This window comes from Saccoglossus kowalevskii, chromosome 16 (genome assembly GCF_978046115.1).
Source record: "Saccoglossus kowalevskii chromosome 16, keSacKowa6.1, whole genome shotgun sequence".
NCBI lineage: Eukaryota > Metazoa > Hemichordata > Enteropneusta > Harrimaniidae > Saccoglossus > Saccoglossus kowalevskii.
The window spans coordinates 8,885,211-8,908,513 of NC_140656.1; the positions used below are offsets into that span (position 1 = coordinate 8,885,211).

The following is a 23,303-nucleotide window of genomic DNA, read 5'->3' on the forward strand; positions in this document are numbered from 1 at the left end:
TACAAGTTGAGCAAGTCTGTAAAGGAGGGCTAGTCTATTAATTATGGTGGAAGCCTCATGCTTGGTGGCTTTTCTCGAAAGCACACACTTTGTTGCAATACTCTGTCCTGTGAATATCAGACCTCATCTGATGCAGATTTGGCAGTGTTGAGGTAAAGTCGCTTTGCTAGAAATACTACAAAGTTAACAGTAGCTTGTGATTTAACTTTGAGAGTTCTCGAATTGAACTTCAATAGTGGCATGTATGCACAACCCAGACGGACCAGTACAAATTGAGTTGGAAATTAAACAATTTTGAATCTCAAGACTGTTTTATAGTTCAGTTAAGGTTGGGGTACCGTTATGCAGTATGATTGTATTTGACCTTCAATTGAGAGTTGGTAATTATTCAGTAATAAATTCTGTCCATAGACCACATGGAGACTTGTGTCAACTGGTAGCAAGTTTCACCATGGTTTTTAAACAAGTTTCATCCAGAATACTGACGAACTTTCAAAGTTGGGGAAAGTGATAAGAGATCAAAAATATAGCTTTCACAGCATACAAGTCAGAGAAAAGTGTTGTGTTATACACAAATGGTATATTCATATAAAGTGTAAGCAATTTCAGCACAGCAAAGAACTGAAAACTACTCATGAATTTTTACCATTCTGCATTGCAAGCAGGTCACTTTCCAGCAACCAAGAAATTCAGAAATGCGAGACATCCAATCAGTTGTAATACAATATCCAGTATAATTGCATCAAGCAACAACCATCATGAAAAATCCCATTTATTTTTTTAATACTTACTACAGACAGGGCTAAGCAATAATTACAAGTTACACAGCATGAAAAAAACAAACACAGAATTGGACAGACTCCTGGCTTAGTTTTTTTTTTTTACATTCTAACCTTGGAACTTGCAGAAAATGCCTTCTGTTCAAAAACTAAAAAATGTACACATTTCAATATACATTCTTTAAGATCATTCAAATTAATAGTTGCATAAAGTAAATTAGAAAAATGATAATGAATATTGTGATAATTAAGTAACAAGTCAAGTGTCAGGAAGGACCAATATAAATAAAACCATGTGTTTATACAGCTATGACAGATAAGGGAACCAGTTTTCATTATGTGAAACGTGTTTGAATAAAACCAATTCAACTTATTCTGAAAGCAAAAGATAGAAACAAGTTAATGTTTACTGAACCTAACCACAGCCGATTTTCACTAGAGCAATGTCCAAATAGCTCACTTCTAGGATTGGTTTTCATATTAAAATACTCAAAAGTTGTAGAAGCCTCCTTCAACTGGTACTTTTTACATATCAATTAATGAAAGTTTGTATGCAAAAATGATGTGAGAATTACCTGAACAGTCAAAAAAAAAACTGCTGGCTGTCGCTATCAAAGGGAAACTTTTAACCAAGGAAAAAAATAACCAGCATTTGATCTTTGGTAAGGGTTTTTTTTTATTCAGTAAATTTGCGCAAAGCATGCAGTGATGAAAAGCTTTGATATCAGAGTCTGAAGAGGATGCAATATGGCAAGATGGCAATTCTGTAAATGACAATCACAAATTATCATTCATACCAACAGTGCTTTTGACAATATACAAACAAGAAACAGTACAGCTTTGTTTAGTGTAACTTTACTACTGCACTGTGATATTTATATTGTAGACAGCACATCTAAATTATAGACTAATGAAAATTGAGCAACAGACCCTAGACCCAAACGACCACTCTGATCTTGTGCTTCATTATTTTTACGTCATTGTATCCACTGTTCTTGCCATCGTGTTCACTGAGTGGATGTAAACGACTAGAGAAAATGGAACACTATTTGAGTGGTAAACACAAGTCATATGGCTCTAGATATCTTGGAGATCATTTTCACATTAGGTCTATTGGTTTTCAAACTAAAACTAGTTTACAAAGTATGTGCTCAAGACTTATTTTATCAATATCTATAACAGCTACAACATGTTTCAGTGTAATAAAAATGAACAATTTGTAGCACATGTGATCAGGTAAACTTGTACTACAAGATTTTATCCCAAAAGATGTCAAAAGCTGCAGGGATTACACATGACCTACAATATTCTTAGTTTTGTTTTTAAATACAGTGTACAATTAAAATGAGATCTTCATACATGAAGGATGATTTGTCGTCCTTTGGTGCTGGATGAATGCATTAAGAAGAAAATGTGATAAGAGAGTTGTAAATACCACATAACGGATAAAATGAAGATACGTAAATCTAAAACTATTTGACTGGCAACTCGGACTGTTGAACAGAATCTGAACATTCGAACTAGGTGCAAATTCTATGCTGAATAGTAACTTTTCAAAACTTTCTTTTCTCAATGTTTGGGAATTTTATTTACACTTTGATTGCCAGAAAATGAGTAAATAGGTAGAACTAGTGTGTGAATATTTGACATGCGTGTCAAATTGAGAACCGGTTTTGTTTTACATCCAAACAGTGGTGTTCACAGGTGTACAAGATGACAGAAATAGTGAGATAAAATATAACCCCAAATATTACATGGATTAGCTACAGGAAATGATATACAAGAATCAGTACACAATATTGAATGGGACAGATATCAAGCTTTGAAAAATAAATCAAATATTTACAGTTAGTTATTTAGATTATGTTTTCTTCCAGCAGGGATTGTAATATTCAATGTAAGCAGAAAGAAAGAGGTGAATCCAGAAATTGAATTATCAGTGCACTCTTTTCATAATTTTATAGTAGATTGACCATAAAGAGTAGTGAATTCTCTGATTTAACTTACAACTCGCCAAGTTTTAATATTTTTGTCCATGTTCATTCAGACTTTATTTGTCATAACTAAAAAGGTCAAAGTAATGAGTTTACAAAAGACTGAAAATATGTAAATTTAGTCAAATGGTGAATTCTGAGGATATAAATATTGTGTTTTTGGAGAGGAAAAGTAATGTGGCTGTCTGTGTATGCGGCTCAAATGGTGTGCTTCAGAGTGACATAGGAACATCTAAAATACAAGCACAATTTATCAAGACAAAAGACTGATATGTTGGAATAGGTTTTAAGCTAAGGAAAAGGACTTAGGAAATATTTAGAGAACATAATTAAACAAGAATATTAGCACCAAATAATGTATGTAAAACAAGCCTCAGAAAAAGCCCTGTCCTGTTTTGAGCAGAAATTTGTGCAAAACATTAATTTCTACAAAAATACCAAGATAAGAGTGTACACTGATAATTCAATAATGCTGGGAATGTAATTCATAATCCCTGCTCTAATGTAGCCAGTCGCAAAAAGCAGAAAGTAAACAGAACAAAACATAAAAAGTAAAGTGCCAAACACCACTGATGGTGTAATAATATGCATTTAAAAAAAAAAGTTACATCAACCAAAAAATTATTTTATAAAACTTGAATGAAAAATATACAAATGGCAAACAGAACAGACTATGATTGTTTCTAATATCAGGGCTGGCAGCAAGACAGCCTAGTCATGGTCATGAACTCTGGGTATTGAAAAGAACGTTCTGAGGACATGTACAGCAAAAATTTACAAGGTCAAGGTTTCTGGAAGCATTTTATCATTTATACAACTACATCAATTGCAATATATATTACTAAATACTAACAAGATATGGGTTAAAAATCAGTCAATTCACATTATGCCTTAGAGTATACTTTGTGTAGCTTTTAAAACTATCTCTGCACATCTTGAAGTACAATCTAAAGCTGCAACACCAAGACTTGAAATCAGTTGGAGAAGTGTATGAGATTATACAAGCTCTTTTTCACACTACATCTAAATTGAAAGCTGTCAAGTGTACTATCACACATGTGGTTTCAGGAAAGGCAATTGAATAATAGCGTACTATTAATGCAAAAGCAGAACACACCTGTCATGCCAGTGAACTTGCTCAGTTACACAGAATGGGTTATTACTCAAAGACCAACTGTTTCAAAATCAGTGCAGATACTGTAAAAACATTTTCACTGGGATTTAATTTCACTATTTAATATTTTACACATGAATTTAATTTAGTCGATTTCACTTATCAGGGAAAACAAAACCTTGTGAATAATTAATGAATTTACAGTAATCAAAGTCTGAGTAACGAGTGCACTTAAATGTTTTAGGACAAAAAAAATAAACATCTGCATTTCAAATTGAGCATAATTTCATTGAGCTAATGATTTTTTTCATAAATACAAGTTACTCAAGCAAACCTATCCCATTGCACAATGAGAAAGCACTGCTAGAGACAAGAACATTACAACAGACATGCATCAGACACAGGCGATGACCCCACTGTGACCATGATCCCAACAAGCGTACACAAGTAATTCAGAAATGACTGGCAGATAGCGAAATTTGATTTCATTTAGAAACTGGTGCAAACCTGGACTTCAGACTAACATAAAATCTACCAGAAAAATAGAAAGCTTTCAATAATTTTCAATAAACAACATGCTTCACTGTTGAAATTGTCACAAGAAATTTGTAATTATTATATTTTACACATTCAAAAGCACCTATACACTAGTTAATATTTAGCTAGGAAACTACCTTCCGTGAGAGTGTTCAGGGCCTATATATTATCATTTTTAAAACCACATTTGTAAGGATTTTTACTATTGGATAATCCTGCCAAATGACCAATCAAAAGGCCATATCTATCACCTTACAGCCAATCAAAAGCTACATTACTCCATGACTGTAATATACAACATATTTGACAATAAAGTTTGGCTAATTTGTCACCTACTGTATTTTTGTTACTATTTTTTTTTTGGTATTTTAGGTTTGGCTTTCTAACCAAACACAAAACAATAATAAATATGTTCAATTTATCAACTTACTGTGCACAAAATGGGATACAGGATATACAACTGGGCTCACTGGGTTGGTACTGATGAGAGTATAGAAAGTAACTAGCAAGGAACAAAAATGAAAACTGTTTTTAAAAAGACTTATTTCCAAAGGAAAACTGATGCAGCCACAATATTTTGTAAATGACTTCCCTAAGTTAGTAGGAAAGTGTAAATGACTGCCTAAAGTAGGAGAAATAAATAAGCCTTTGAGAAACAGCTGTGATAAATGTAGCTCATCACGGTAAGATTTGTTTTTTTCTAATACTGGATGTATCAATTAAATCTAAACACCTATATGACGGATGATAAATCACAAATGGTGCTGCAGTTAAGGCTTCAAAAGACTTAAAAACAAATCTTCATAGACGTGTGGAGTCACGGACTCCCTAACTGCATTTTTTTTTTACTATCCCATGTTATTTTTACTTCAAAAAACTAAGTGCTTCCCACAAGAAAAAAAAAATTCTAGCAAACGAATGGCAAGACGACAATCTACGTCTATGTGTGTGAAGTCTAAAAGACTAGTTTCTTTCCTAGTTGCCTATACTCTCATCAGATGTGCATCACTGCTTTACAAAACATGGCATGGCAAAAACTTCTGTTACAATATATTTTGAATTATTATTTCATCAACTGCATATACACATATATCAAACGAAGACAAGTAATAGAAGCGACTTTATATCGAGATTGTAGTAACAGATATGCCATAAATCGGTATTATAGTAGATTCCGTTCTTTTTCATCATGTAATGTAATGGTCCAAACATTTTGGTACATGTTGCTGGAGTTGGGGCAATTCGGGTGGTAACTGCCATCAACGACACTCCCAGACTTTAACGGTCAAGTCAACACTACCAGTGATAACGTAAGGAGATGATTTATGGAAAGCTGTGAATAAAATTAAACAAACCTGCATTTAATATTCATGTCAATCAAGCTGTAGACTGCTCAGTATTTCACCAAAAAAAAGACATCATTATGCATAAATTAATTGACACATTTCTTTAATTATTAATTATTTGTATTAGCTCTATTAGAAGTGAATCTCCGATAGAAGTGCATATAAACCAAAAATCACATTTCTGTACAGTGAATCATAAAAATATTACTGATTTTGATCATCAAAACAGACTAATTTATGTAAAAGTACAAGCTACTAATAAAGCAAATAAGTTACCATTATAAGCAACTACTGACGTCTCAGACAACAAATAACACGATTCAAGGAAACACAGTCAACATAAAATAATTAGGATGATCACTCCGAATGATCCATGCAGCAAAACCATTGACAGAATGATTAACGCAACTAGCATTAGACTGCAGTCAGTAACACATCTGTATAAATGCCACATTGAAATTCCACTAACAGTGTTAGCTTGGAGGAAATTACAATGTTGCTAAAGTGTACTTTGGTTGAAGAAACTTACCAAGTGAGGTGACAAAATGTTGATGCGCTTCTAATGTCTTAGAACATCTTTTATTCTTGTAGTCCCATATTCTTACTGTCTTGTCATCAGCTGCACTAACTATATACTTGCCAGCAGGATGAAATAATATACCTCGCACCCAGTTATCATGACCAACCTATCAAGAGAAGTCATCATGTTTAATTGTCTTTGCTATATTGTATTAAATAGCACTGAGAGGCATAACAAGTTTTAAAACCTACCAATGTCATCACACAGACTCCTGCACCAATATCCCATAATTTAATCGTCTTGTCACGAGATCCTGATATTAGAAACGGACTGTTTCGGCCCTTCTTCGTCTGTTTAATGAATAGTAATACAAAGACAGTTAAAAACTGAACACATATTACAGCTATCTGGTTAGTCCATGCAGTGTTTATAAGAGTAGGAAATATAAAGGTAAGATGAATTTAAAAACAAAATTAATCAATCAAAATGATAAAATAACAATTTTGTGATCAGGTCACCCCATTTTCGTGTTAACTTCAAAAGAATTTGTAATTTCCCTTCAGCTCCAGTGTAATTGCATATGGATAATTGACATTATTTGTAGCTACATGCATTACAAACAATTACAATTCTGTGATCAAACTTTTCCATAAAATAATTTATTGTAGAGAAATCAACACAAGCAATCATTGGAAATATATTTATATATATATATATATATATATATATATATATATATATTTTTTTTTTATAGATGAAACAGGATACTTTTACATTGCCAATAAAAAAAGATAAAGAATTGAACTCATAACTTGGACAGTACAGTGACTAAATTCTCTTTCCCTTCTTTGCTGACAGAGCAAATTTAAAGTGACAATAGCTTTTTGAACATTGTTTTTTTTGGTAAGAGGACCAACAAGAGGTATTTGACATGATTCCACCCACTGCACTCGGTAAGTTATGATATTGTAATCCCTGAGATTTCCTTAGCAAAACTAGATTTGAATGAATTACACTCATTTTGACAATCACTATAACAAAATGAAACTAATGACACGGAAAATATTTTATTACATATAACAATCTGATAAAAAAGATAAATAGATCCAGCTATTGTCGCTTTAAATTAAGAATTTCCTTTTACAAGAAAAAGATTTTGAAAGAATTATCACACAGTAAAAACTGAGTCTAAAGTTAGATAGAGGCTATCATCAGACCTACATTTATACAGCTGAAATAAAGTTTTCACTCTCTAGTAGGAATACGCATATGGAGTAGAAGAAAGTACTAGTATTGCCCGGAATACAAACTTTGTGCATTATGGGATTGTACGTTGCATGTTAAGGGATTTTGACAATACAACCGTCAATGTGTTACTAATCTATTGTTGCACTGCAGATGTAATGCTAAATATTACAACAAGAAATAAGCAGTACAGTAGTGTGTTGATCTCAATAAAAGTCGCCTGCCATTCTAATTGAATCTACTTTTGATAAAATTTCCAAATAAAAATAAATATAATTTGGAGTGAAAACTTGCGAGTGATTTATCTACTAGAGAAAGTTATAAGAAAAGATGCACGAGAGTAATTATCTAGTTGAGCTAGCTAAGTATCAGAAAAGGGAACGTTTTTAACTAAAAAATATACCTGGTCTTTAGATGATGAATCATTTGTAAGCTGTGAAATAATATGTATAAAAGCAAAACACATTAAGTAAAATAAACAAAACAAAACTGTCAACATAATCGCAATATGAAATTTAAAATAAAGATGTGTAGTGTAGAAATATATCAGGCTTGTATTAGAAAATCAAATCTGGTTTAATGTGGCCACACAAAATTAAACTGAATGAGTGTATTAAATATAATCACTTTGAATATCATTCCGTCGTAAGGCAATATAATAATGATATGTTTTTACACAGTACTTTCTTCTCCTGGGAAGTACTAAATACCATCTATGTTATGGGGATACTTACCTCTGATCCCAATGCTTCATTAATGGTGGGAAGTGCCGTTTCAGGAGCCCAGGCTATACATTCTACTACATGCTCATGTTCTCGCAGTTCCAATTTACATTCCTTATTAGCAGCTATCCAAACTCTAACAGTCTACAAAAAGAAAACAATAAATTAACACCCAACAGATTTTTCCATTGACAGCAAAGCCTTTACAAAAGATTACTATCAGTTACAACCTGACTGCTGTTGGATCCCAGCTGTTCAGGGTCATGATCCTAAAAATGAACTCATTACACATGCTAATTATAATGTTCTGGTAACACAGGTGCCGAACTCTGAAGTCTTCACCAATTGAACAGGAACACTCATCGGGTAAGCTGACTTATAGAACCCTGGGGACCCTTTTTGAAAGAAGGTGCCTTAAGCAAGCAGTTATTATACCATTCTATGGTCAACTCTGCCTCCGTTTCAACGCCTACATGGACTTTGCACCAACAACACTGCTGTTCAATAAATTTTGAAGTACTTCACCGCATAATCTGACACTTATAACCAGTTTAGTAATATCTTGACCTTAAGCTTTGTACTACTGCTGTTGAAACCATTGTAATTAATATGTACTAGTTAACATTGTCAGTTGTGTTTTGCATAGAATACAATGAATATCGTGCCTGTGCTGGTTATTTGCGTCACCGTTACCATAGAAACCTGAGTTATTGCAACCTCAGAAATCCATTCATAACACTGCAAAGATGAACATAGCTAATATAGCTGCAATAAGATTTAAAACGAGAGGGTTGTCACCTGTGTATGCGCAGGAATTGAGTCCCAGGTGACGATAACGGCACACGCTAAAACGCAAAGGCTAATGCGTAGACGCTTGTTTGTAAACAATGGCACCTATGGCCATCTGACACATGCGCAGGCGATGACTCCACGCTTTAATTATTTCTACTGAATCACATGTACAAGAGCATTTATTGGCCACTGAAACCAATGTACACAATTGACAGATTTATTTTATCATCTCAAAATGAATGTACAATAATGTGTGTTGGAATGAGTAATATCTTACCTGGTCATTAGAACAACTAGCAAGTAGTGAGCCGTCCTGGTTAACTTTAACTGACCTAACCCATTCCCTGTGTCCAGTAAATGTCTTCACACAATATCTTTATAAGAAATGATGCAATGAGAAATCAGGCAGTGAATACCATAAAGGCTGCATTCTTAAATATTTTAAGATGTTTAAAAGAAATCAGAGAAGTGCACACTGGTGTCACTCGCATTATATCATTTCCTTGAGGCTGTCTTTTTCAGAATCAACTCTTGGCTCATATTTTCACAGAAGCAGTAATGATCACTGCATGTGCCAAAGCTATACTGTAAAATCTGTATTAGAAACCTCGGCTTCTATTAAAATGGTACAATGCAGTAGACTGGATACGGCTTCTATTAGAGCACCTACACATATGAGAAATGATGAATTTTTGGTTCTCAATTATTCTAAAAGAATGGGCGACTTCTATTAGGGATGCGGCTACTAATACAGATTTTACGGTAGTAACTTTATACTATCATAGAAGTCACATATTCATTAAGTATGGTAGCACTAACATTCATAAAAGATTTTTTTCAGTAAGCTTTAGTATTGGAGGAACTAGTTAGCAGACTTGCTCACTAATTCAATGACAACTACAGTTTTGACTAAGCATATGGTCTAGCAGACTTGCAGTGCTGACAAGTGGTCACCACCCATTTTGGAGCAACCATTTGGAGCAGGGATAGCCAATGCAATGTCACTCAACCCCAATTTGTCCCTCGAACACTATAAATTTATTTTTATGTCGCATTCACCAGTATTGCTTTTCAGAAGGGCCAAGTACTGTATCTCTTTTTAAAATGGAATGGACTAAGCTGCATTACAGTCACTCAAATGATTAAGTGACTGTTTTCAAATTGTGAACCTGCGTTATCATAATCAACAAGTCGTAGCGAATTAGTGAGAAAGTTTGCTAACTTGCTTTTCCAAAACTTCAGAGACTTACTTTAATACTTAAATAGGGAAAAGCAATCAATACATATTAACTTCTTTTCAAACTATCAAATATTGGAAAGAGTATATTTACCCGGTTGATACTTCCCACATCTTGATTGTTTTATCTCTTGATGATGAAACAATAAAATCACCACTTGGCATAAAGCAAATAGACGACACATTATGATCATGACCATGCAGCGTTTTTATACATTCATAACCATTGAAATCCCATAGTTTTATAGTCATATCTGCAGAGCATGATGCTGTAAAAAATATGATGCAAGTATTGTCAGAAAGAGCTCATCTACAACTATTACTATTAACTGTATTATAGCATTATAAAGAAGGAATGTTTGACAATACTGTCCTGCCCTGCAATTTACTACACGACACAACACGACACGACACAACACTACACTACACTACACTACACTACACTACACTACACTACACTACACTACACACTACACTACACATTTTTCAATAACTTGCGGAAGTATAATTCTCTAGTGTAGAATATTAGACAATGAATTAATGGCGTAGGGAAATCAGACACATGATAAAATTGATAGCTGAAGCACTTTTCAAGCAAATTCTGGATTGTATTGGCAGCTTATATAGAATGAATGAAGGAAATAATTTCTACACCATATTATCTGTGCACCATTTTAATTTTTTAAGAGCGAACATGTTTTTAAACATACAACTTATTTTCAAATTAATTGTTCAGCATTGGATTCAGAAGCAAGTGGTGTCACTCCTTAATCATGTGTACGAATCACAAATCGAACAGGATGTGGCGTGACGACCACTGCCTTTAAAGAGTCACGGCTAACAGAAATTGTTTTTATGGTGGGGGGGGAGGAGCTAAAAAATATCAATTTTGTGTTGAATGCGTCAAAATTGCAACAAGAACTCACAAAATACAAACTAGAAATGAACACAAGAGAACGTAAAACATTGTTCTACACTACACTACACATAAACACATGAGTAGTGAGCACCATTCATGAATGACTTGCATTTTTCATGTACCAGTTTTTATGATCAGGTACCCCTAAACGAAGCAATTTCACCAGAACATTTAAAAACACAGCCACTACATCTTGGAAATATGCAAAAGAGATGAATCTTACCTAGTAATTTGCCTGTATGATCAAAAGCTATATCTTGTACAGAATCCGTATGTCCTTTAAGTGTTCTTTCATAATCACCTGTTTCATAGTCCCATACCTGTGATTGAGAAACAAGTTAGGAAGTCTAACCTGACAAGGTAATGGATGATGAAATGATTGTGATTAGTCATCTGTAAGTACTATAGATTTGTAAGTCTAGGTGTAGGAAAAAAGTATTTGGTTCATTAGATATAAATTATTGTTGTTGAAACGTAGCTAAAGAGGTGCAGTCTGCCATTTTCACTGCAGAGCATATCCAGGGATGCCATGGCAAATTCAGACATGCAGATTAGTAATATACATTTTCTACAGCCTGCAATGTACTACGACAATTGTGATTTTATCCAGTAGAAATGTTGAAAAGCTTATTTTGGTTGTATTATGTTTAACGGTTACAACATGGTAGATAGGCCCATGAAATTATCACAACAGAGTGTTCTGAACTGATGACAAACAAAATCAAATCAAATCAAATCAATGGTGATCCCAGAGAAGCATTTCTGGTCTTTGTGTGCGTCAGTATATGAGCTGCTCACATGTTTATTGGGCGTATTTGAAGAGAAAACAAAAGGAACAAAGACACTGCTTGTACACCTGTACAGAAATTGTTCAATGCGATTTATGGTCTAGGTTCAGCCAGACATCATTTCAAGAAAGCACAGCAATGTACATACCATGGAAATGCTGGCGTAGCGATGGAGGGCAATTATCATTGAATACATCAAGATCAAATATAATCCTTACCTCAACAGTAAAACACTTTGAGCAGTAACACAAGTGCTCTCTAGAAAACCTTTTTTAAAATACTTGTTTTAGTGTGAGTGCCTCCTCAAAATTACTATTAATAGTAAAGCATTAAAGACCAATAAAATTCAGCAATTGAAAATGTGAACTAGCAGTTCTAATGCAGTCTTCATACTTCAACTTTCAAGTAGAAGAAAAACAATCACCTTAATACTTGCATCTTCTGATGAGGATACCATAACACTGTAAACTGGATGAAATAAAACTTTGGTAACTGGACTACGATGACCAGTAAGACAATATTTTTCAGGAGGCCTCGGTATCCATTCTGACGGAGATCGTTTATCTCTTGTTGGTGCGCCACCAGAAACTTCTTTTTCACATTCACTAAGTTTTGACTCTAAGTCCATCACTTTCTTTTGTAGCCTAATAACTGAGGTCCATTTCTTTTCCAACAGACCTGAATATTTCTTTTCAACATCACCAGGCTGTGGATAAAAACAAACTAGAACATTAGCTGGACTTGTGCACAGGAATAATGCAAAATGCAATACTATAGAAAATTTAAAATTTCACATAGTGAAGCCAAAATTTACCAATGTTACACTAAAGTATCAAACTGAGGCATTTGGAGAGTAATAGTTTGAATTTTATTTGATATTAAATATTGAATGGTGGCAAGGCAAGTACGACTGAGCCTAGCAAAATTCGCTTAAAGTATCTCACAATTACAACAACCTAGTGTTGCGCATTTTATATAATTACAAGTGCCTGTGCTGACAACTAAAGGCACAAATGTTTTGAAAGGCACAAATGTTTTGAAAGGCACTATTGGTCTTCCTTGCAACAGTTAACATACCTTAATCTATTTTATCATGTGCATATTTACCTCCAAGTTAAACAATGAGTCTATGCACTTATAAAATAATATTATAAAATATATTTTTCAACTTTTGTTTCTATACTTCTATACTAATGTATATTTTCATGGATTCCTCTGTCCTGTCAGAGATATACCCATGGAATAAGGGTGCTTCATTGTGTCACCACACGCATCTATCCATGACACTGAAGATTTACCCAAGGTTACAACCACACTTACCATATCAGCCTCTCTCTGGAATTCAGCCAGTGCATTTTCATATCCATTGGACCGTAGATAATCTGCTATGGCTTTATTTCTGAAAAACAAAACAGAAAGTTATCAAATCTGAGTTACTGACCAAGATCTACGTCTGTGCATTTGCACATAATCATTGTGAAGCGTCCAGATTGAAAACTTTGCAGATACATGTACATTGGTAGTCAAACAATTAAAATCAGGAAACCATGCTTGATTCCACAATGAATGTACATCAAATAATGATTTAACAAATATCAATTCATAGTTACAACTTTTGTTTACATGTTTACTTTAATCAGAAAACTGAATGGTAAAATTCAAGTGATCTTACACTATGCAAAAGTAAAGTGACCTTGTGCTTATTCCCATAACAGTAAATATTGTAATTTGTGATGTTTGTAGATTACTGAAAGTGTCATTGAATATGGCTATTAATATAGGAAACAAATATTTTCAAATACTTGAACTACAGGACAGTTTTTCGTACACAATGTATAATGTAATAAGCAATGCATTTCCGGCAACTAGTGAAACCTAAATAGTAAATCTACGATAGTTTGCTACCATTAAAATATATTCCTGTGATTGGAAGATATCAAAGGAGTCATCGGCGGTAATCAGTGCAAGTCGCACCCAGGTCAAACCTCATACTTGTGAATTACATTTGAAGAGTGCATTGGATTGTGGAAAAATCAATGTTTATCAACAAAATTGTGACACATGCGCAGCGCGACGACCACTGCGCTTTAACCAAGATTCCCTCAAAGTTGTATTCCTTAGTGAATGAATCTCAGCCAGTGGAATTGGCCTTCCTATTGAGTCTGTGGCACACTCACCCAGGGTAGGGGGTCGACCCCAGTGTTCTCCCCAGGCCTCTGAAGCGACACGGTACCGTGACGCTTGGACACTCTGTCGTGATGCTTGCCCTTTGTCCGTGACGCTTGGTCACTCAGCCGTGATGCTTATATTTTTGTTTACAAGTGTCAGTCTCGTCTTGCACGTATTTAAAACAATAACATGTATTGATCGATTTAGGTAATCCCGCTTTTGTTAGCCATACAAAGACAGTGATAAAAACGGAAGTCTGCAATATGTTGCGAAGTCTTTCAAAGGTGCAGAGCCTCCAAATAAAAATAAAAATAACTAGAATAGCAATAATTTGCCCATTGCACGCAACGGCAACAATGTGACAAAACAAGTCACGGCGTACGTCCGGAAGATCAACCCCGATTTGCTGCACTCTGATTTGTTATCACTCAATCGCTGGTGACATTATTTACTCCAAAATTAAAAAAAGAACAAGTGAAATTAAGTCGCATTGGAAAGAAATGTATGAATAATTCAACAGCAGACGAGACGGGATGAGACAAAACAAACTCTGACCTCTGGAAATACCCCATTCATAGGGTACTTTAGTACAGAAAAACGCCGCCCTAAGGCGACATCATGCACGTTGCAACATTGTGACCGATGCATGCTGGGCTATCAGGGGTTCTGATCGAGGCAACAAAGATGGCGGCGCAGAATGCATGATTTTCCGCGATGTTTAAAAACATCTCGTTGGCAATTTTGATGTAATGCTTATGATAATCATCAATGAATCGTTTTAATAAACAATTTGTGTATTTCACACCAAAAAGTCAGATACCGATGATCGCAATAGCAGCGGTGAATACCTGTCCAACGCAATGCCGTCAGCTGACAATGTTACGGTGATCGTAACGTTGTACTCACAAGGTATATTGCAATGAAAAATCACCGAACTGCCATTGTAGAATTTTTTTTAATTATTGATTTATTAATTTCAACATATTTCGATATCTTGCCGACTTTATATATTTAACCAAAAAATGTTTTCCCCGACGTTTATATGAACTGACAGTGACATGGGCACTAAAACTTATACAATGATGAACCAGTTACATCCATGGATAACAGTATATTCACTGACTGGCTATAACACAAGTTTTTCAATTGTTTTTTCCCTTTTATGATGTTCCATTTCAAACTTTATTTGACTTGATACAAAAACAAAAAATACAATGCAGTAAAATGATATAAAATTTATCAGATATAAAAATATCTTGTCTTTAATTAATTGTAGATTGACAATATTTGTTGGGAAAAACTGATTATTATGCAAATACAAATTATGCAAATTAGATACATTGTTATGCAAATTGGCCGTGATGCTTGACATGAAGTCTGGGGAGAACACTGGACCCTTTTGACGTTCAGTCTAAGGTAGGATTTGAACTTGAGGCCCAGGGTTGATGACATAATGAAATGTTGTTTTTGAGAGAAAAATGGCTACCAGCATATGAATACCATTGAGCATTGTTTTTGTACCAACTTTGAAAAAAAAAATTGATCTGGGCATATACAAGAAATGATATCCAACAGACACACACAGACAGATGGGACCTTAAAAACAAGAACTAATGAACTGGTTTTAAAATGATGGACAAAAATCAAGAGTGAGGACTCAGTTGAGTCAACTTTTTCAATTTTTGAATAATATATGCGCGTACACTTTATCATCTACGTGTACAAAGAAACTAATTCAGTGTTTAGTATAGGTAATTATACATGTAGATCACTAAAGACAGAGCATGGTAAACTACAGATTAGAACCAGACAGCATTAATAAAATGTGTGCAACAAGATTTAATTTTTTGAAAAGATTATAGGATTTGTCTGATCAGCTTCAACAAAGTCTATCTCAGTATATTTACATTTGACAAGAAGTAGATACATAAAACTACTAGTCATTACAGACTTGATATATGTATATTGTACAACCAAGTGGAAATTTTCTTATGAACTAACACTAGAGTCAATCAACCATGTGTGATTCTGGTAAAGAAAAAGGTCAAAGGAGGTAATCGAGCAAATGCCATGTCAAAGAACACTCCTATTTCAGAACTGAAACATGTAAACATAAATTTCACAAGCAACAAAACAAATCTTTTAAATATATACACGCTTATCGTATTTTCATCCTACATTTAGATGTGAATGATATTCGTCATAATTGCCCAAAGCATGTAATATATGGATACACTGGTTATTTTTTTCAACAGATGGCTACAGCTTTGTGGATTACTACAACCACTCCTACTTAGTCTTTCATAGTACATTTTCTATTTTGACCTCAAAACAGCATGTGACCTTAGAGCATAAACAGTGACCTCAAGAAAGGTTGTACCCTAATTAGGGCATTGAACAAATTGATCTGATATTCAGTGTAATATATCCCTCATTAACCCAATCACCTCCAATGAAACTTGTAATTTGTCCTTAATATATTAAGGTCTTTACCAAAATTAAAGAGAAAATAGCCAGATGACAATGACATCACACAATTTATACGACATGCACAAAAATACATGTGGCAATAGAATTGCAATCAGAAAAGACATAAATCACCTAAATACAAGACAGACACACACTGAGTGAGACAAACTCATTTACCAGCAGTCTAGGTTCTGTTTGCATAGCATGCGCATCCTGACATTTTACCCAGTGTGTGTTCATTTGATACAACAAAAGTTATTTTGTAATCAGTATTACATAGTTTACAAAATGTGTCTAAATTGGCAAAACACAGCCCTCTAAGAGCAATTAATGGATATGTGGAATGTATTACCATAGCATGTTGCTAGGTTATCATAATGATGGTATAAGAATGCTTACTGTTTGATTGTTATGTCAAAGCCCAAATTTTACACCTGAAAGGTACTAATAAAAAGTAATCCCCTCTTCAGTACAATTAAGTACAGAGCTGTTTCAACCGAACATGCATGCAAAAATTTGTAAAAAATTTGTATATTTAATCATGAATTATGTTAATTTTGTACAAAATTGTAATCTACTGCTTTTGATCATAAATTATGTTAATTTTGGATCTGCCCTTGAATTATAGCAAAATAGTATGTATATGTATGAAAATATTTTTGCAACATCCATAATTCCAAAATCTATACTCAATTGAACCTACAAGTTAAATACATTGTCTACACACATTTTAACGACAAAAGTTCTATTTTAAACATATTTATATGCAGTCTCACTCACTTTTTAAAATAAACAGTTGATATACATGTACATACTGCAGTATACAAGACAATGCATACACAACAACACAATGACGAGACACGACCACGACTGTAGAGTACTGACAACAATTATTTGAATCCTGTTTCTTTTATACAAGCGCATGCCATATCAGATGTACTGGCATAACCAGGTGTACATTTAAATTAGCATATCAATACGACTAATGATAAATCAATGTACTGTAGAATACATTATTTTCGCTTGGAATTTATTTTCGCTATTTTCGCTGAATGGATGATTCCGTGAAAATAAAATCCAGCAAATATACTTTTTTTCCTTTATTTCACATTAAATTCATCAAAAATCAGTGAAAATAAGTTCCATACAAAACGCCCAAAAAGCCTTTTCAGCGAAAATTAATTCCAGCGAAAATAAAGTATTCCACAGTATATTATTTATCCAAATAAAGGAAATAAATGAGACATCTAAAACTTTCAAAATTCTGCAATCTACACTTGCCATAGGTCAAAACTTCAGTGTTTTGAAGGCACCTAATTTCAGAATGTATTGCACTAAATGAAATTGCAAATTTATCACTAATTGAGCAAATATGGTGCATGTATTATATAAAGCATTGCAATGAAGATGTTTCTACATTTACAAGTTTTTATATTTTTTTTATCTTTAATACAATTAAACTCACATTGCTGACAATTTATTGAAAGTCACCATATATAGAATCAACCCCACCCATTATTGTTACTACTCTCTCCCACACACCATTAGGTTTATAGCAGCTTTGTTGACTGATGTCAGAAACCTGTCGCTTCTATTTTTACAAACAATACTCGGTTCAACCCTGAACAATTTGATTATTTTGTTCAATGTGTGCACAGGAAATGCACGTTAGTTACTCCTGCATTTGTTATTACCTAGCAGCATGCATCAAAGAATGGTGATAATCCATTGTTAAGAAGCTACGTGACATTTCAATACATGCTCTGGTCTAGATATACAGTTCACTTTACAAATTAACTGGATTGTTTTGAAGTTTGAATATCACTGTATGTGGAGTTAACGTATTATTTTGACAGCAATAATGCAAAAATACAAAAACATGTGTGGGTGAGTTTTGTAGGTCTGGGTTGCTAGTACTTTATTATGAGCCATTACTATTTAAATGTAAACATGTTTATTAAGAAATTATTGTAGTGTTGCAGGGCTTGAATGCATCAACAACAATCATCTCGATGCCCAATGAGTTTGCCATGGTGCTCTTCAATATACCTAATATTGTTATACATCTGTCACCATAACGCCATAAGTTACAGCATGCCATAATTTTGCGGTATTTTTATGGGGTATTTTCATCCTACCATATTAGGAAATGCGAATTCCAAATAAGGAATTATTACGCACGTAAGCTTCCTCTAATAAAAACAAACATGGCTGCCACCAGGGTTTGACCAGACTCAACACAATGAAGTTCGCTGATTCTGTCTTAAACTTTTTGGATTTTGACATTCCCATGATGTATCCTTGCAAGAAAAAGATGTACAATACCTCGAAATATGCACGAAGACAGTACGCCTGCACGTCAGTCGATACTCTCGCTATATTGTCTTTGTGCATACTTTGAGGTATCCTTGTAATAACCTTATTATACATCGAATGACCAAGCAGTTTTATCAATTTTTGCTTTGAAAATGCGAGTCTCCTAAACTCAGAAGTTATTGGACAGCAACATAAACTTCTTCCAGTATTTAATAAATGTTACCGAACTTGTGTGGACTGTAACTGGCTAGAGACTATAATTCTGTTATAGAAAAGTGTTGACATGCAAGAATAATATTGAAAATCTTTATGAAGATTAAAAGCAATGCAACTGTCCCAAGTAATAATTTGCTCAACATGGGAGGGATATTATCTCGCATAAAATTGTGGTTCTTGATAGTTATTTTTTAATGTATATCAATAAAAAAATTATTGGAACAGGAAAACTTTTTTTGCTTGAACACTTCAAGAATGCAATTGAAAAAATACATGCGATTTAGAGTTCATAATAAATGCAACAATATGATTTTAATTGAGAAAAATTTGTAAAATCGCAGCTTTGAAAGACCTATTACCAACAAAAATAAATGTACACATGATGCCAGGAAACGTACTGCTGTTGATTCATGGGAAAGGATGTGAAAAGTGACCTCACCTTGTAAACCAGTGATTATGCAAATACAATTAAATATTCAAATAAAGTGCTGAACACATATTGTGAGCACAAAGTATTCATGTCCATGCAATGAGATATGGTTGAAAGTAGGTCAATTGCTTTTAACAGGTGCATAAAATGTTTCTGTCACTGGCTATAAAACAGAACTAATGGGAGTTAGGTGAATTTGAAATCACAAAGCTGAGTAAATGTATGACATCATACTCTAATTAAATTATATAATAATATTCATGTCATATGTTAATTCAGTAATAATTTGTCATTTGACAACTAAGTCCACTGCATAGAGCATAATTATTTAGCAATGTTTTATTTCTAAATCAGATAAATTAAAATCAAATGAATATTCAAATTAAGATTAGAATGTACAATTTTTTTTTACAAAACAGTTAACTTAAAACCCAGTGATGATTTCTACAACAATCTGTCTACATGTATTTCTGAGCAATCAAAGTAGTCACATACAGACATGAAGCCTTATTTATATGGGTTAATCTAGTAGCCCAGGTTACAAGGCTAATTAATTCCAGTGAATATTTTTTTTGTCATTCAATTTTCTAATACTACTTGTGCAAACCTATTTTTCAGTTAAAGGCCCAGGTATACTATAAATACGGTCCTAAACAATAGGGATTATTTCCTTGCTTGTCACGCTGTAGTAAACAGCTCCAGCCAAGCCCCGGTAATAGCGCGTTTTCTCGAACTTACAGGTCGATTATGTCGTGCCAAAGTGGATGCATGTGACTATGAATATCACAGCAGTGACTGTATGTAGTATTTATGACAATAAATAGTGTACGAGCTGAGATTTTGGCGGATAAAAGTCAAAAACTCGAACCGAGGAAAGGGACACGCTACTAATCTGGAATAATTAACTACTGTCAATCAAAGTCACGTGATGTTGGACCGCTGAAACAGAGTGCGTCATAGGCTATGCAAGTGATTAACAACACTCATTAGCATAGTCACACCTCCAATTCACACTTGCCCGGGGCAAGTGAATTGGGCCTTTAACCCTTTTCCGGTCAAGTCGGTGAAAAACCGCCGTCAATATGGGTATGCTAGAATTTCCCACTCCAGCTAGCTAACTGGTTAAGTCGTTGAAAAACGGCCTGTTATTTAGGTTGCTCAGACGGTCAAGCGTTTATAATACGTTGTACGGAACCTGATATTTTACACTTGCGAAATTATGGAGGGAGAGAATTTGTTTTCGATTACGCCAAGTCAAATAAATTAACCAAGTAATAAAGAATGTAATTCTATACTCTTGTCTGCTCATTTCACTATTTTACCGTCACAACGCGACGTTTGCGACGACGTAAAAAAACCGCCTTGACCACATTGCAAACTGCAGCATTACAACCGTATTTGAACGACACGATTCACGGTTATAACGGTAGTAACGTATTTTGACCAGCTTGGCAAATAGTCCCGGCACTTAGAATGAATAGCATAACGGATTCCAACGGCTGAGCTTGGAATGTCGGCAATCACCAACGTAAAATGACCGGGACAGCTGGTGGGAAATATTAAAGTCCACGTGATTTCACCGTCTGAGCTAGCATATGCAATTTTATGTGTATGCAAATTGTAACCAATCTGTGTTCGAAAAAATAACATATTTATTTACATAACAATAAATATTCAAATTGTGGGGAGATGCAGTCTTGTGGACATCTGGTCGTTCAGTATAAATATGGCCGAAGAAAGTGAGATAAAGCCCAGACTCGCTGTGTGCCTCCTTTCCGACACATACGTTAATATGCCGTCCTATACAGATAGAAAGTGTTTTATGAAAGCAAGAAGGAAACTGAAGAAAACGCGTCAATCGTGCAGTGGCACGGGGAGTGATAAGTTTGACATTGACACGACAGATTTTTCACCAGCAAAGCGTGGAAAAAGAAAGAAATCCAAAGCAAAGGAAACATTTGACGTCGGTGAGTTACCAGCCGAGCGTACCACGGACACCAGTGATAATAGTCCACTCAAGAAAAGGCGTAAAAAGAATAAGAACAAACGCAAGTCGGAGACCGTCTCCTCTGTCAATGAACATGCGATTACAGAAGAAAACCGTTTGAAGGACTGCAGGGGCAAACCAGGAGGCAAACGTAAATCAAAGACGAACCGTAAAGTGGTTGAATCGCCAGCTGCCGACAAAGCAGATGCCGAAGAAACGGAAGTTGGTCACGCTGAAATACAACGTGCCGTCGAAGATGTGATACAATTTTTGCAAGACAATGTTTGCGATTCGGAACCGTCGACATCCGCCACAACTGCCAACGCAGAAAAGCAGGGGCCTGAACATATCGACCCAGCGAGTACGCAACAAAACGTCGATGTCGCCAAAGAAATGGTACAAGAAAATGTATGCGGTACAGAACAATCAACACTTGCGAGTTTCCCCGAAAAACAAACTATTAAAAAACGTGTTGTGTATGCACACGCATCGCCAATGGACACGCGTGATGATGAACTTGTATTGGACGAAAAAACGGGTGAGCTACGACACAAAATACCAGATGACTTCATAGTTGCAACTGACGACGATACAGATTCAGAAATCGATGAAGATCGTGCTGAGAATGACGATTTTTTAGAGCAACGTTACCCACCTGTACTCGATAGCGACATTGAAATTGAATCCGACACAGAAATTGGTGCTACATTCGATTATGTTGCCTCCGGCACTGGTGAATGGAGAATGGCCACGGAGGAAGACGGCGATATATTTACTATTCCAGTTTTTGAACCCGAACCTGGACCAACTTTCGAACTGCCTTCATATGCTCGTGAGGTGGAATATTTCTACAAATTTATCCCACCAGAACTGATAGAACTGGCTTCTACCGAGACTAATAAATACGCCAAATATCATCAAAAATGCATTGCAAAAAAATTAAATGCCCGCTGGCGTAATACAAATTTCATTGAAATGCAAGCATTCTTTGGTGTGATGATATGTATGGGTGTTGATCACAAATCAGCAATCGACGATTATTGGTCGAGTGACCCCTTTCTGCAGAACATGGGAATTGCATCAGTAATGACTCGGGCCAGATTTCAAATGCTAATGCGTTATTTTCATTTAGCTGATCCAGTAAATGACCCACGGCGGGATCCTGACATTGAACGTCGCCGTCAATGATCAGAGGCCGACCCGTTGTATAAAATCAACCCGTGGCTGAAACCCGTACTCGAAAATTGTCGGCGATACTACCAGATGGGACAGGAAATTTCGATTGATGAGGGTATGATTAGATTCAAGGGACGGTCCAAGTTTAAGCAGAGATTGCCCCACAAACCCGACCGTGATGGCTTCAAAATATGGCAGGTGTGCGACTCGACAACGTCTTACATTGCAAACTTTGAACCATATTTGGGGGTGAAATATAAAACTACAATTGAGGGGAGAAAGAAAGAAACTGGGACAATCAAGAAGACAACACACCGGTTGCTACAGCCCTTCACAGAAAAAAACCATATTCTTTTCTGTGATTCGCTTTTTACGTCAGTTAACACAGCCCTTGAATTACAAGACAAGAAAGTGTACATGGTCGGTAGTTTTAGCAGACGAAATCGGAAAACCATGCCGCCGCAATTAATTCCTGAAGGGAAAAGCAAGAAGCTGAAATTGAAAATTGGTGAAATGAAAGCAGCAACTAGACCGGACGACACTATCA

The 23,303-nt window shown here is 35.0% G+C and overlaps 1 protein-coding gene across 2 annotated transcripts in view; it reads right to left on the bottom strand.

Moving 5' to 3' along the window:
* Positions 1–710: 710 nt before the first annotated feature.
* The window catches only part of LOC100372747 (lissencephaly-1 homolog), a 33,072-nt gene continuing 10,479 nt past the window's right edge, over positions 711–23,303 (bottom strand). Inside the window, exons 3-12 of one of the 2 annotated variants that reach the window (XM_085491733.1) lie at positions 13,314–13,392; positions 12,418–12,699; positions 11,429–11,525; positions 10,381–10,555; positions 9,327–9,423; positions 8,270–8,401; positions 7,939–7,968; positions 6,542–6,640; positions 6,300–6,456; positions 711–5,757 (exon numbers count right to left, since the gene is read on the bottom strand). In XM_085491733.1, the coding sequence (XP_085347859.1) occupies positions 5,684–5,757; positions 6,300–6,456; positions 6,542–6,640; positions 7,939–7,968; positions 8,270–8,401; positions 9,327–9,423; positions 10,381–10,555; positions 11,429–11,525; positions 12,418–12,699; positions 13,314–13,392 (1,222 nt within the window). In that variant the 3' untranslated portion in view covers positions 711–5,683. The remainder of the gene's footprint in view (positions 5,758–6,299; positions 6,457–6,541; positions 6,641–7,938; positions 7,969–8,269; positions 8,402–9,326; positions 9,424–10,380; positions 10,556–11,428; positions 11,526–12,417; positions 12,700–13,313; positions 13,393–23,303) is intronic. The other variant, XM_085491734.1, reaches the window with a different exon arrangement.